Raw genomic sequence first — 14,219 nt, forward strand, 5'->3', positions numbered from 1 at the left:
ATGATGAATTTCAAAGATAGGTGCTTTGAACTTTGTACATTTCCTGATTTCATAGCTTTATTGTTTGAATTATTTTTCCCCTTTTAGAGACATTGGTGCAGTGCAGCAGAAAGACACAACTGCTGGAAACTGGATAGATTTTTAGTTATTTTATGAATATGCTAGTTAACCTTAAAAACTGTTCTTTCTTCTGTTTGTTTTTCTGTGTTGAGTGTGTCATTAAAATGTTATGAAAATTTTATTCTGAATAATTTCATAGGTATTCTATTGTTGTTGAAATTATCTTTTCAGACAGCAGCAGTTTATTGTACTTGAGCATGATTAATTGTACTTCAAAGCCCTATCTAGTACATATATATAATATCACATTTTATAATGTTTTAAGACATAAATTTTCATTTGTGATGTTAACTTGGATATGAGGTTAAAAGATTTTTCTGATTGTGTATATTAGATTAATTGTGGAACGTACTTGTGTTTCAATGTGATTCTGTAACCAAATATATGTCATTTAAATTTCGTTCATTTCAATTAATTAATGTTTTTTAAAAGACCGGAAATGGAAACATCTATAATAAAAATAAATGAATTCAAGCATCTTCTAGGTTCATATAAATGTATTTAGCCTCTCATTCTCTTTTCTTCCTCCAAAAGTCAAGCTTTTAAGATTTCGATGGCCTTTTCTCTTAAAACTGGCCTGGATTTGAAGGGCTTTTTGGTGACAATCCTTGTGATAAATTTTATATCATTTGAAACTATCTTAAATTGATTAGAATTTTTGCATATTGCAGTTATCAGTGAGATGATGATTGTTCTGACTGTACTGATCCACACTTGATTTTGTTCATTGAACTACAAAGCGTGGAACAATTCGTAATTCCATCCTAAAAGCAAGATATGGGTTTTCTAACATATTTCATGTGTTTCATATTTGATATGTTAATTAGTTCGCTATGTACTTAAAAATAGCTATTTTATATCAAAATATTGTTTTTTAATCTATAAGAAACAATGTAATTTGGATTCAGAGCATTATGGCTTTTGTGTTAATATTTAAACTTATAATGAAAAAGAAATCTAATAACTTGAAATCCTCTCTTTTATGTTTATATGTTCAAAACTATGCTGATGTTACGAGAATAAATTTTATAGTATACATGGCTCTGTGACATTAGGAGGAAAACATGGATTGTTAATTATGGCAATGCATTTAAAAGCTGTTGGTCTTTAAAGCGAAAGTAGAAAAGGGATTTTTAATTTTATAATAGTGGAGAATGGTTCTGTAAAATAGTGAAGGTTATAAAAAGATCTTATGGACCTTTTTTTAAAAATAACATGAGATTGCCATTGAGTCATTTCAATAATTTGTTGTCTTGTGTATTTCATTTATCTGTATTATCAGCAGATCCTGTTTTTAGTAGCAGTTAAATATATTTGTTTTATGTTTTTTGAAATACTTAGCTTTTTCTTGAGAAAATGTGATTTTTAACTGTATCTATTTAATAAGTCTTATGGTCCTGCATTGTACATTACAGTGATATTTCTTTTACCTGATTGTGCCTTTTTAACCAGGCAAAATATTAAGTTCCTCGGTCATAAGGTATGTAGTTTGTTGCATATGTTGTTGAAATACAATTTAAATATGCCACTTTATCATACAAATATTAGTCCTAGAACTTATTTATTTTATTGTGATAGGTATACGCTTGAAAGTTATCCAAATGCTTATGTTTTGAATTGATTTATAAATAGAATTATCATCAATAACATTTGTGTGTTCCAATATTTATTCAGTTTCTCCTTTTTTTCATATATATCTATATTTAAATGTTCTTGCTTCAAATGTTTTTTTTAATTGTTTGTGAAAATGTTTTCATTTTTCTGATGAAATCACTTATGTCTCATTTTTGTTTGAATTTTGCAAAACCATTCCATTTTAAATGTACTTACTCTGTAGAAAACTTGTCTTATTTCATGATAAAGTTTTCTGGATTTTTTGCATTTGAATTATAAAACTGTTAATGTAATGCTTGTTAGCAAAAGAATGTTGTTATAATGTAATTAAGAGTTTAAGTTCTGTTACTAAGACAATCTCATTTTGAGTATAAGTGTTAAATGTTATTTTTTTTTTCCATATATTTTATGAACTGTTTTATGGATGAACCTCATCATGGATTTCTTACTAGGATTATATAAAATTGTGTCCTGAGCTATAATAGTTATCAGAGTGTATAAATATTTAATGGGAGATTTTTATTCATATAACAGTAGTAACCATAAAATTTGTGTTCTTTTAGACTAATAAATAAGCAAATCGATTAAATTTTAATTTGACAGTGCCGTAATATTTGCTTTAGTGATTTCTATGTATTTAAATTGGCATCACTAAATGTATATTCATTGCTGTATATTCTTTTCCCCCATTTTAAACTTTATTTAAAGTGCATCTTTTGACCTATTACTATCTAAAAGACTGCTTCTATTTATTGTGCATTCAAAGAATATGTTAAATGTGTCCACATTTGCTTTTTTGCCTCTGTTTATGTTTACTTTATCAGATGTTTTCCTATTTAAATTGCCAGTAACTGGATTAGAAAAAGTCCATTAGAAATTTTTAAGTATATGGGGTGTGCAGAGAAGTGTATAAAAATGATATTAAGTCTTGTGAGTGTGCAGCAAGACTTGTATAGTCACTATTTTTTAATGCAAAAAGTTTTAATAAAAGAATCTAAATTGAAGTAATTGGATGTCTAGGGCAGTAATTCATTTACATCTTTTCATGGTGCTGTCAAGTATTAGCTATTTTTTATAGTTCTATAAAAAATTAGTTGCGCCTAAATGTCATTGTTTGACTCATGTTATAATGACAAGGTATGATTGGCAAAAAAGAAAATTATATGAATTAGTGTGGAATGTTACTCAAATATGTGGGGAATACCACCTATTCCACTGACATTTAACAAGATTTCACTTGCAATATAATTAACGCCTTAGATGCAGTTTAAATCCTCAAATAAGCATTTTGTTAGTACAAAATTTATGTTTTGACGTTTCTTTCATTTAAATCTACATAAACACAAAAAAGAATGCATTTAGAATTTCTATGAGCTGTACTCGAGTCTTTTTTTTTTTTTTTAAGTCATTAATGCTATGTTATATTTGATGATGCCTGAATATATAGTTATGTAAATTTTGCAGCCTTTCACTTCCATATTTTTGACTTTTATACATATGGTTTTATTTTTCCATGTCTTCACCAAATGCTTCCCTTGTATTGATGTGCTGAAATTTTAGTGAATTTCAAATAAAACTTGTGTATCAGTGCTTTCGTAAGTTGTGATCTGCAAACTTCAAAGGCAGATTTGGTATTCTTTTTGCATTTTACACGGAAGTTTATTTCATACTCTTTTTGCATTTTACAGGGAAGTTTTTTATTTCATACTCTTTGCTTTCTTCATAAAGAATTTAGCAAACCAGAAATTTGTGAAATCAAAATCTTGATTTCTTCCAGAACAGGGTCTCTTTGCCAGATTTTAAAGCCGTCGTTCTATAAAACTTATTTCAAGCTGAATAGCCATTTAGGGTTGCACCTAAGGATTAACAAAATAAAAACAATAGAAAAATGAAAAATTTATTAAACACTGATTTTTGTTTTGCAGAATATATTTGTACACTAGCTTTTTCAGCCATGTTGTATAGAGGGACAAGTATTGAAATAAAGTGGATGTTTCTCAGATGAAATACACCTGTTAGAAATACGGAATCAAATGTTTCTGGTCTAATGGGAGTAGATGTATTTTACATTTCATGAAAAAGTATTGTAATTGCAGTATTTTTAAGCATTAATTTTTCCCAAGATAATAAACTTGACATTTTAATAATTTATATTGTGAAATAAAATATCTAGAAATGAAAATATTTTCATACTTTATTCTGACCAACAGTAGGAATGTAATGGTTAGGGATTTAGCAAAATATACAGTATGCGAAAAGAGATCATAAAAATCGAATTTTAAAATCAGCTGCTGTGCACATTATTTATGTGTACCACTTATAGCCATTTCACAAATGTCTTAAACTTTCTGAATATATTAGTGTGTTAGTTCACTGCACTTTTTCTGTTTTGAATTCAATATATATCCCTATTTTTGATGATTATAAATAAATAGTTTTTAGTTTTTTAATGATTATAAATAAATTTTGTTTTAAAAGCTGTGTGCTCTTTTGCAGACCTTAAAATGTGTAGTTTAACATGAATTGTTAAGAATTGCATTAATTGTAGTTAACTAAGGTATAAATAAAATTTTCAAAGATTGCAATGGGAAAAGAAGAAAAATGGATAAACATTTCACTTCTGGATGGGGCAAAGGAATATGAACCTTATGCTTATTTATAACATCAAAAAAAAAAAAAAAAGGCCAGTTTTAATATGGTGTAAAATCAATTTAAATTTGATTTAAAATTGTTGGAAATTCATCAAATTGCATTTAAATTTGTCTTTAGCAAAAAGAAATAATGTACTTCTCAAAAATGCAAATTTCATATCATTATTTAAGAAGTTCATTGAAAAGCAATTTTGGCCAATTGATGGGTCATTATTTTAAGGAAAAAACACATTAGGCGAGTGAAATATCTAGTCGGATTGTTGTAGTTTGTTATATCAGGATGGGTCGTAACATGAAGAGTTGTACTAACAAGAATCAATTGTATAAAGTATATTTTAATTTTTGTTGAAAGCTTATGAGAAATGAAGCCTACTGAGGGAAGTTTAGATGTAATTTCCAAATACTTATTCATTGGGGCAAAATTTTTCATAGACTAGTACAATAGATTAAACAGAGAAAGTAGTTTTCATATGGCTCTTTAATAAACCATTTGTGTAACTGATTATTAAAAAATGTGTAGTTAATCCTTTGTGCTGTAATATTTTAAGGTATTTGAAGCAATTACACTTTCATTAAACTTTTAATTTCTGTTTGTGTTTAACTAATTATTTTCACTTGGAAGTTCCACTGTAGATTGATTTTATTTGCATCCATTAAAATATATATACAGGGTTAATAAAATACAGTGTCTCTGATAAATATAAATAGAAAATGAATTAGGTTATAAATATCCATTGTAATAAGATGTGTGTGTATATATATATATATATATATAATATCTATAATTTCTACATGTGTGTGTATATTTTCATGAGTCATTATTTTAACTGCATGTTGATTTGTGATATTTTTCCAAGCAATTGCCATTTTATTTTCCATTTTGACACCGTTTAGATCAAAGTAATAGACAGATGTATTAATATTTTATTATCTTAATGTCCGTGCTATATTTAAAAGTGACCATTATGCTATGCTAATCTGAAAAAAAGTAATAAAAAAGTATGAAATTGAAAATATTTTGATTATGTGATCATATACTTAAAAAATGTGTTCCCATTTTAAATAGTTTAAGCTGTGGGATTCTAAATTGTGTCATGTAGAAAACCATCATTTTATTACCTCATTTTTTATGTTTTGTTTCATTTTTCTTTTGAAAAGAAGCAGAAGTTTACTATTATATGTTGATTTCATTCATTCCTTAGCTTTTACTTATTTTTTATTATGTTGATATTACTGCTTTTTAACCCTGTAACTGCCGCAGGCGTATATATACGCCTTGCTCAGCCGATGCATTAACTGCCCCAGATGCGCAGCTGATGCGTTAACTTTGCGAATAATTTTAGGTGTAGCAGCGCAAAGCAAATGATAGCAGTTTGGAAGGATGTATATATACGCCTGGGGCAGTTAACGCATCGGCTGAGCAAGGCGTGCCCGCGGCAGTTAAGGGGTTAATGAAGATGTCCCATTCCTGCTTAACATTATTGTATTTCGCAGAATATTATTAGACATGATAATTGTCTTGTAGTGTTAAAAATTTGTTCTATAATCTTCTAAAAGTTTCCCAAGGAAATGTTTAAATATCACTTTGAATGTTTCAAAGCCTGCATATGATGCAGAAATAAATTGATATTATTTGGAACATACATTTGATCTCAACTTGAAAACATTTGGTTAACTTTCAGTGTCAGAATCTTTAAATTTTAACCTATTATGGTAAACTGATAAATTTTCGAATTTATATTTTGGCCATAGACATTAAATTTGAAAAACAAAAGTTTCATTTGAAAAATATTTAGCATGTTTTTTTTTTCCCCCTTGTGTATTTGTTTTCTAATACTTGCAAAAGTCAGTCTTTTTTATTTTTATTTTTACTAGGCAAAGTTATCATTGTATTTATTTTACTTGGGTTTTTCCCAGCATTTGAGATATGGGTTTAGAGCACTTTACTGATCCTTTATTGTATTTTTCTGCTAGTCATATCATATATTTTATATATTATTATTTTTAATACAATTACTAATTACAGGAGCCAAACTGGTGTCACACAGCAATTTTTGATTTTCACATGATAAAAGTTTGAATCTTTCTTTAGTACCTGTAAAATTTTTATAGAACAATAAAGAAGTGTCTTTGTTTCTGCTTTTGACTTACTGTGTCTAAAAATGAAAACACATGAACTCCTAAATTCGCCTCACTAGGGAATGCTGAATGAAACTTCAGTTATGGAAAATGTGCAGAAATATGTGATCTCCAATGATGGTGTCATGCATAGTGCCAGGAGTCTAGATGCTTTGTTGTATATTTTTTTATTAATTGTCTCTTGGGGGCAAAAAAAGCTATAACAGTGCTTTTTCAAACTAGCTGTTTGACTTGATCAAAACATGAAAAATTTCCTTTTCAAGAGCTTCAGAGAAAGTGTCATTTTTAATTTAGAGGTGATAAATAGCTTTTCTATTTTCTTACTTTCATATAACAATGATATATACTATATATTTCTGAGCATAAGTGCTGGGAGTGCATTTTTCCTTCAAAAATTTATCCAAAAACCTGTATATAAGCTGGAAAGAAAAAATCCTGAAACATGTTACCATAAGAGCAAAAAGGTGTGGAACAGGTAACAGATGTGGGTTATTTTACAATAAAATCTCTGTGAAATAAGATACCAAAGATAGTTTTTAATTTGTTAAGCATGTCTGAAGCTAGTACATTATTTCCATTCATATGTTGTCTTGTGGAAGATCTATGGTATCTGTTCTAATCTGATTTTCTGTGTCATTTTATTGTCTGAAAGATTAGTGGGAAGAGAAATTCTTATACAGCAGATCTCAAACTGTGGGTGATTATGTTTGAAGAAAATACTAACAGCATTGTGGCTGCTCAGCATTTCGCCATAAATTAAAATAAAGTTCGAGAATGGAGAAAGGGTGCAAATTTTGCCAATATGAGACTTTTTGTGTTGCCAACAATGCATCAAACCAGCTTTATAAACAAATTTAAAAATAAAACACCAATGAATATCCCATTTCATTTAACATTTTTTCTATAAACTAGATAGATAAAAAAAAAGACAATGATCTCTTGCCCGTAACTAAAGGAGAAGTACCTGTGTTTTTTGTTAGATTAGTGGATCCATATATAAGCTGATTCCTATAATTTAGCTTTAGAAAATGTTCCAAGAATTCTCACTGTATGCATGGAATCATATATATATGTTGATGAATTCCTTAACTATGGACATGAATATATTAAGATACATTTTTCACTTGATGCAAAATTTTTATTTTAAAGGGAGAATTGAATCAAATACTAGTTTTAAATTTTAAAGTGTGGTATTTAAACCATTATATTTTTGAAAACTTCAAAAATTATGCTGAATTTATACATTTTTGGAGACCTGAATCTAAGGATGACCTTAATATCATTTAACATAATGTAAAGCTTTCTGCGTTTTGTGTTAATATTTCCTTGAATTTTGTATAAAATTATTCAGTTTGAATTGTACAGGGTGAGTGCAAAAACAGTCGCTAATTTCAAGTTTGTTTGTTTGATTATGGCAAAGCACATAAGGGCTATGTGTCTAAAGGGAGGGATGCCTTCATGGAAAGCTTTCTGATGGAAATTGGCTCATATCCATGTTACATGACAAAAACACACTTGCAGACAGCCATTCACCGGAAACTGAACTACTAGTGTTCAGTAACTTTACTACTCAACTGCTGCTTTCAAAATATCATGTAATTAATTGTTATTGGAATATTTTTGTTGAAAGCTCAGTAAACTCAAAATATTTTCATACCTTTCTTTTAATGACAGCTAATTCTGACTTGAGCAGGACATCGAAAGTGGTGTTTACCCCGCATCAAAGAAGGTGTGGGGTAAACACCATTTTCAATGTCCATGCTAGAATATGCCCAAACATGCAGTGTTATGATCTGTGTGTGGCTTTCTGAATGGCAATCTGCCAAACTAATGGATAGAACAAGCTGGACCCAGTATAATCAGCACTTTTGCAAATGGCTCTTACGATCATCACAGTTTATCTGTGTTTGACTTTTACTTTTGGTGATTCGTGAAGGGAAGGTGTGTGTACTTCTACTGTCCAAAACCCTGAATGATCATAATGACTGCATCCATGCAGCTGTCAACTACATCATACTAGATGGTAGGATGCACCAGGTCAGGATGTGTGGATGAATCTAGATTACCCTCTCAGTGAATGCTACACAATGCATTACAGGTTTTGCACAGGTTTTTGAGTGCTTGTGATTCTAATTAATGTCACCACAAAACCGTTCTATAACTATTGTAAAAGTGTGGGTATTGTAGCCCTTTTTATAGTAAAATTATATCCTTTCAATGTCAGAGACTGTTTTTGTTCTTATCCAGTATAATGAGAAAATAAACAAATAAGATTTCAGTCAAAATTACTTTTACTTGCATGGACTGATGTATATACCTCAAAAATGTCTTCCTCTTTATGCTTGGCCTGTACAGTAGGAGTTATTACCATATACAATGTCTGCACAATATAGCTAATTTGTTGACATTCCACATGTCAAAATGAATTCATTATAACCATAAGGTATCTGTATAATAAATGTGGTTTAATCCTTTGCAGCACAGTGTGCCTGTTCTGGGCACACCTAAAAATTTCCTTCTGTACGCACAGAAAAATTGAATGAAAAAGGATCTGAAAGTTATTATAGGTTACTCTGAACCTTCTTCATTTATAGTAGATGGCAGCTCAACACAAACCAGTCCATATATTTTAGCCATGTTTAGGTTTTTAAGACCTTCATTTTTCAAAGAAATCTTCCAAATTTTTTTAGAGTATAAAAGGATTGTTTGAAAGGAAATTTCTATGTTATTTTTTTGGCTGTATGCTAATCTCCTTGTTCTACTCGTATATTAGTTTTAAATTTTTACCTTGAAATTTTGCTTAAAATAGAAAAGTGAACCGAGTTGTTCCCAGACTGTGCTCACTGTGAGTCTAGGTCACTGAGAGGCAGCTGTATCTTTGTTTCTCTGCAGCTCATTAACATAGAAAGGTAGGTCCACATCTGTGTTTAATTTCCTGCTTTTCTCTTTCTTCTTTTCCCCTTTTTTTTGGGGGGGATGTTTGATTATCAATTAAGAAATTATTGGGGTGATTTTCTGAAGGTCAGGGATAATTTTATCAGTTAGCTGTTTGGTTTTTCACTAGAGCACTTCTCTTTCTCTTTGGTTCAAAGAAGTTTTCTTAGCGCTAATATTTTTGAGTTCTAGACATATTTTTATTTTATAGTTAACAATTTTAAATTGTAGATATTATAATAGTATATATTTTTCAGATTTTTAATTATTTTCCAAACAGATCAGAGAAGGCTGACCATTTCTAAAGCACTGAAAGTGGTACACGAATTGCTCTCAGATAGTGAATCTAATACGGATCCCAGCACATATGCAAAACATGCAATATTGAGTTGTGCTTTTTTAAATGTGGTGTCACTTCGAAAAGTACCACGATGAAAAAAATGGACTAAAGTGTAAATATGAAATGTAAATATCATATACCCAAGTTACTTTTTTTTCTATTCATAAGCATGTAATCATCATATAACCAAAAATGAGCTTTTTAGAGAGGGTGTAGTGTAGCAGATCTCCCCGTGGCACACCCTGGGTAATGATAAATCTGCTGTAGTATTCAGAATTAGTTTTTTAATCATAGGCAAAATCTCTTACTCTTTTACGCACTTCCCAGCAATGCTCGTTTCAGCACTCTTTTTCGAAGCTCTATTCAATCAGTTGCCCGTTATAGGCGCACACACAGAATTAAAACGATAAGTGCTATCTTTACAAAATTTTACTTGTGTACCTCTAAGCCTAATTGAACTGCTTACCTTTTTTTAAATCGAAATTCCAACTTTAAAAGGTAGAGTGCCGGAAAGGGTTGATAGCTCTTCTCTTTAGCACTGTTGTTCTCTAAATGGCGAGCAGTTTGTGTGTACATCAAGAAAACATTTCAAACAAAATATCAGTAATGAAAGAAAGAAAATAAAGGCCTTTTTATGCATTTAATTTCTTTAGACACATCATAATCAACTCATAATTTAGATTATTAAATGAAGGTGGTATTTCTTAAACAGTATTAAGTTATTTGTCAGAACATTCCCATTAAGACTTATGAAGCAAAATTTGTCCTACCATCATGTTTAAAAGTCTCATTTATAAGAAGTCTTCAACTAAATGTTGTATAAACATTAAGTAATAATAATAATTTTGCATAAAAATTGAGTATCTACCTGTTAGGTGAACAAATTTTATATATTATATATATATATGCAAATACTCTTATTCTGGGCAGTAAAACTTTAAAACATTGGTTCTTAGTCAGGAAATATATGCTTCCGTAGGGAACCATGTGAATGGAGTACTAATTTACAGAGCCTCAGAAATATTTTTCTTTGTTCTCCTAATGTAATTCTTATGTCTAATAATAATAATGAAAAGAATTAAGGCATTAATTCCTTTGAATGGTTTGTATACTTAAGATTTATTAAGATATGTATTATTTTAAGCATAGTAATATGCAAGTACGGCTAGGAATTGACTCAATCCTTCCTTTACCAGAATGACTGAGAGCTTCAATAAATAGTTATTGATATAATTACTGCATAATATGTAGTTAAAATAATATCCAATCACTATCTTTCTTCATTCCGAATGCTTGAATAACAGGCAAAATCGAGAAAATTGACCATAACGGCATAAATATATATAATAAGTAAATTTTAATCAAATTAAATAGAGGTACTAAAAGAAGAATAACTTATTTCAGGATTCGAATTTCGCATTTTTTGTCTGAAAATCCCACATTGTTATCTATAAGCTTTGTTAGTCTTTGATTCGAATAATGTATCATTTGTAAGAGACGAGATTCCCTCTCAGGTTCTGGAAGGTTTCTAAGGTACGTTACCTAACGTGTAAAAGAGTCCAGCGAAATCATTGATACCAGTATCTTGTTCTTTTTACTTGCAGTGGGCAAATAATTAAATGATATACTGCTCTACAAGAAATTTGGATCTGAATGTTAACTACGTACGTTATCTTCATATTATTAAATGCAGTAAACTGTCTATTAACCGGGCCTTGTCTAAAAAAGCTAAAATCGGGGTTTGTTTATTGCGGAACGAGAGAAAAATTACTATCAGAATAAAACAAAATGTCTATGAAACACACACACGCACAAAAAAAAAAAAAATAAATAAATAAAAAATAAAAAGGACGAAGAAAATGCATATGATAACAGAGGCAGAGCAGGTGTTGCCGTAAGATTTACCAACTGTTTTTATCCACACCTGTGCGTAATTTAACAGCCAATAACGGCTAGTGCCCGCCTTTGGAAGTGAAAAAAAAAAAAAAAAAAAAAAATAGTTGCGGACACTATTAAATGAAGTGCACTAATCAATATGCAGTAATGATAAATGCGTGTTTACCTAAATTTTTTTATTCTCTTTTGTACTTAAAAATTCTCGAAAAAATAGCATATGGTTATTCAGTTTTACAAGTTAAAATTCAGTTTCAACTAGTATCGTGATCACTTTTAATCACTTTATCTTTTCACACAAAAGTAGATGTGTAACGTGAGTACGAGCCAAGTTCCGTTAGAAAGTGCTCCCCCTAGGCAGATAGTCCTCGAGAGCTTTGCAATGTTCAAATAACCAAAAGAAAACCATAAAAGTAGCTTTTGTGTATTTCCAGAAATTTTACTCTGCTACTACCCTAAACATAAAAAGTAAAATCGTTTTCTTAAAGTGGTAAAAGAAACTTGTTGTAAATATAGTTCTAAAATATTTGTATAAAAATAAAAAAATTAAAACTTTCAGCCAAAACATGATTTTAGAGAGGTTTTTTTTTTTTTTTTTTTTTTTTTTTCCCCCAATGGCAGATCGTGAACAATTACAAATGTGTTCCAGTCCATTATAATCTATACAAGGCCGGATGTGGTAGTCTCTTTATTATGGAGGCACCTAATAGGTGGGCTACCATCGCCTTTCCTATGAAGAGACGGGCAGTTACAACCATAACTTCTCCCGGATTCGAACCCAGGCCCTTCGACGACATCGCACTCAGCTTCCCTGACCACTATACTGACTGAGCGGCATTTTTAGAGAGTGAAATGTCGTTACTCTTGTTTTAGTTTTATGTAATATGACCAAGTTTGTTTCCATTAGAGGGCCATCGACTCAGCCGTGGCTCAAAAAAGCAGTTTAGTCATGGCATGTTATGGCGTTATTTGTGTTAAATTCATGTCCATCCCAAATCTTTATATCGCTTACGAAACTGTTAATACTATTTTAATATACGATACCCAAAAATGGAATTTTTACGCTTGGGACTATTTCCTACTAGCAATTTTTTTGCTTGAAAATGACTAAACATATTTTTTCTAGTTTTCTAGTGTACGGTTTCTTTAGTGACATTTTCAGATAAACAAGCGGGAAACTCGCGGAAGGTCTGGATTAAAAAGGTAGGTCTAAAAGGTTTAATTTATTTTTGCAATTTTTTTTACTAAATATCTAGTTATACCAACCAGTGCCATTAGATAGATGATCTAATACTTTTATGAGAATGCTGGTAAAGCAAAATTTAGCACTACAGGATTTCTAAATCAACAACTACTTTGTTATAACAAATTACCCCAAAATAACTAGTAGCCTAGCTATTGTTTTCCACATCATCTGCGTATGCATTCGACCCCTGAATGGCTAAAATATTTGAATACCGGTAGTTTCGTTTGGGCTGGACTTCCAGTGGATGTCTCGTATATAATGCAAATACGAGCGAACTTTCTCTTAGAACATTCTTTACGAAGTAGTCCTTTAAAAGCAGACAGCTGTTTGTTAAAAGTAGTCAAATTCACCTAATTTATGTGTGCACGCCTGAAATGAGTGATTTCAATCTGTTCGAGAGAATAGGTGTAATAAACACCATGACTACATTTTCAAAGGGGGCACAAATTGCAAAACATGTTTGTCTTCCCTCGTGACTAACCTAAGTGCATGTAACATCAAAAGAAAGTATTACTGTAAAAAATAAAGGAAAGTATCACTATCAATAAATTTTCTCATTAAAAAGTAAAATTAATAGATTCCATTACTGTATCAAAATAATTTTCTTCATGTTATGCCCATGTCTTATGCAAATAGTTGCGAAAATCTTATAATGTACAGCAAATTGTAAACCGAAAGCAAGAGAAACCAAAAGAAAAAAAAGAGAGAGAGAGAGGAAAAAATTAATAAAAAGAGGCCTTCTTCATTACGTAAGAGATATAAATAATTTATTCCAGCAAAGCGCTCAAGATCTGTAGCGTTTAGAAAGAAAACTGTTGCATTTATGTTGCATCAAATATGGAAATCCGTGAAGGTTCTTGTACAGTCAGTGGGTTCAGGGTTTTGAAATTAACTGGGATGAATTGTCAGTATTTAATGGTCGTATCCATTCAGATTTCGGTAGCCATTTGCGGATAGGGTCAGATAGTGCTCTTCATGGTATGAATAAATGCAATGTTTTGTGCCCGTGATCTAGTGTTTTGTATAGTTAAATATTTTTTCCGACACTTTGCAACAACTAGTTTTCTTCTGTTAATCTATGAAGTATAAATTGATTTACTGATAACAGAGTTTTGCAGAAAATGGAGCATTTACGTTCAGGAGTAAGATTTCCCAGGAAGATATTTCTTAGTATAGAAATGCATGGCACAAACTAAGCCATCGTTCGATATGTGGGGCTGGCGAATCCTTCCGTTCAAAATGGAAAATATGCAGAAAAAAAAGATGCTTAGCTGAAATAAAA

General features: G+C 30.5%; 1 protein-coding gene across 1 annotated transcript in view; it reads left to right on the forward strand.

Annotated features, from left to right (window-relative positions):
* LOC118196318 (adaptin ear-binding coat-associated protein 1) overlaps positions 1-6,520 on the forward strand; it is a 39,968-nt gene extending 33,448 nt beyond the window's left edge. Inside the window, exon 7 of the mRNA XM_035367751.2 lies at positions 88-6,520. Coding sequence (XP_035223642.1) covers positions 88-145 — 58 coding nt within the window. The 3' untranslated portion in view covers positions 146-6,520. The remainder of the gene's footprint in view (positions 1-87) is intronic.
* Positions 6,521-14,219: the final 7,699 nt, after the last annotated feature.

Source organism: Stegodyphus dumicola, chromosome X1, assembly GCF_044657685.1.
Source record: "Stegodyphus dumicola isolate Sdum_Otavi_A_Nest chromosome X1, ASM4465768v1".
Lineage (NCBI taxonomy): Eukaryota > Metazoa > Arthropoda > Arachnida > Araneae > Eresidae > Stegodyphus > Stegodyphus dumicola.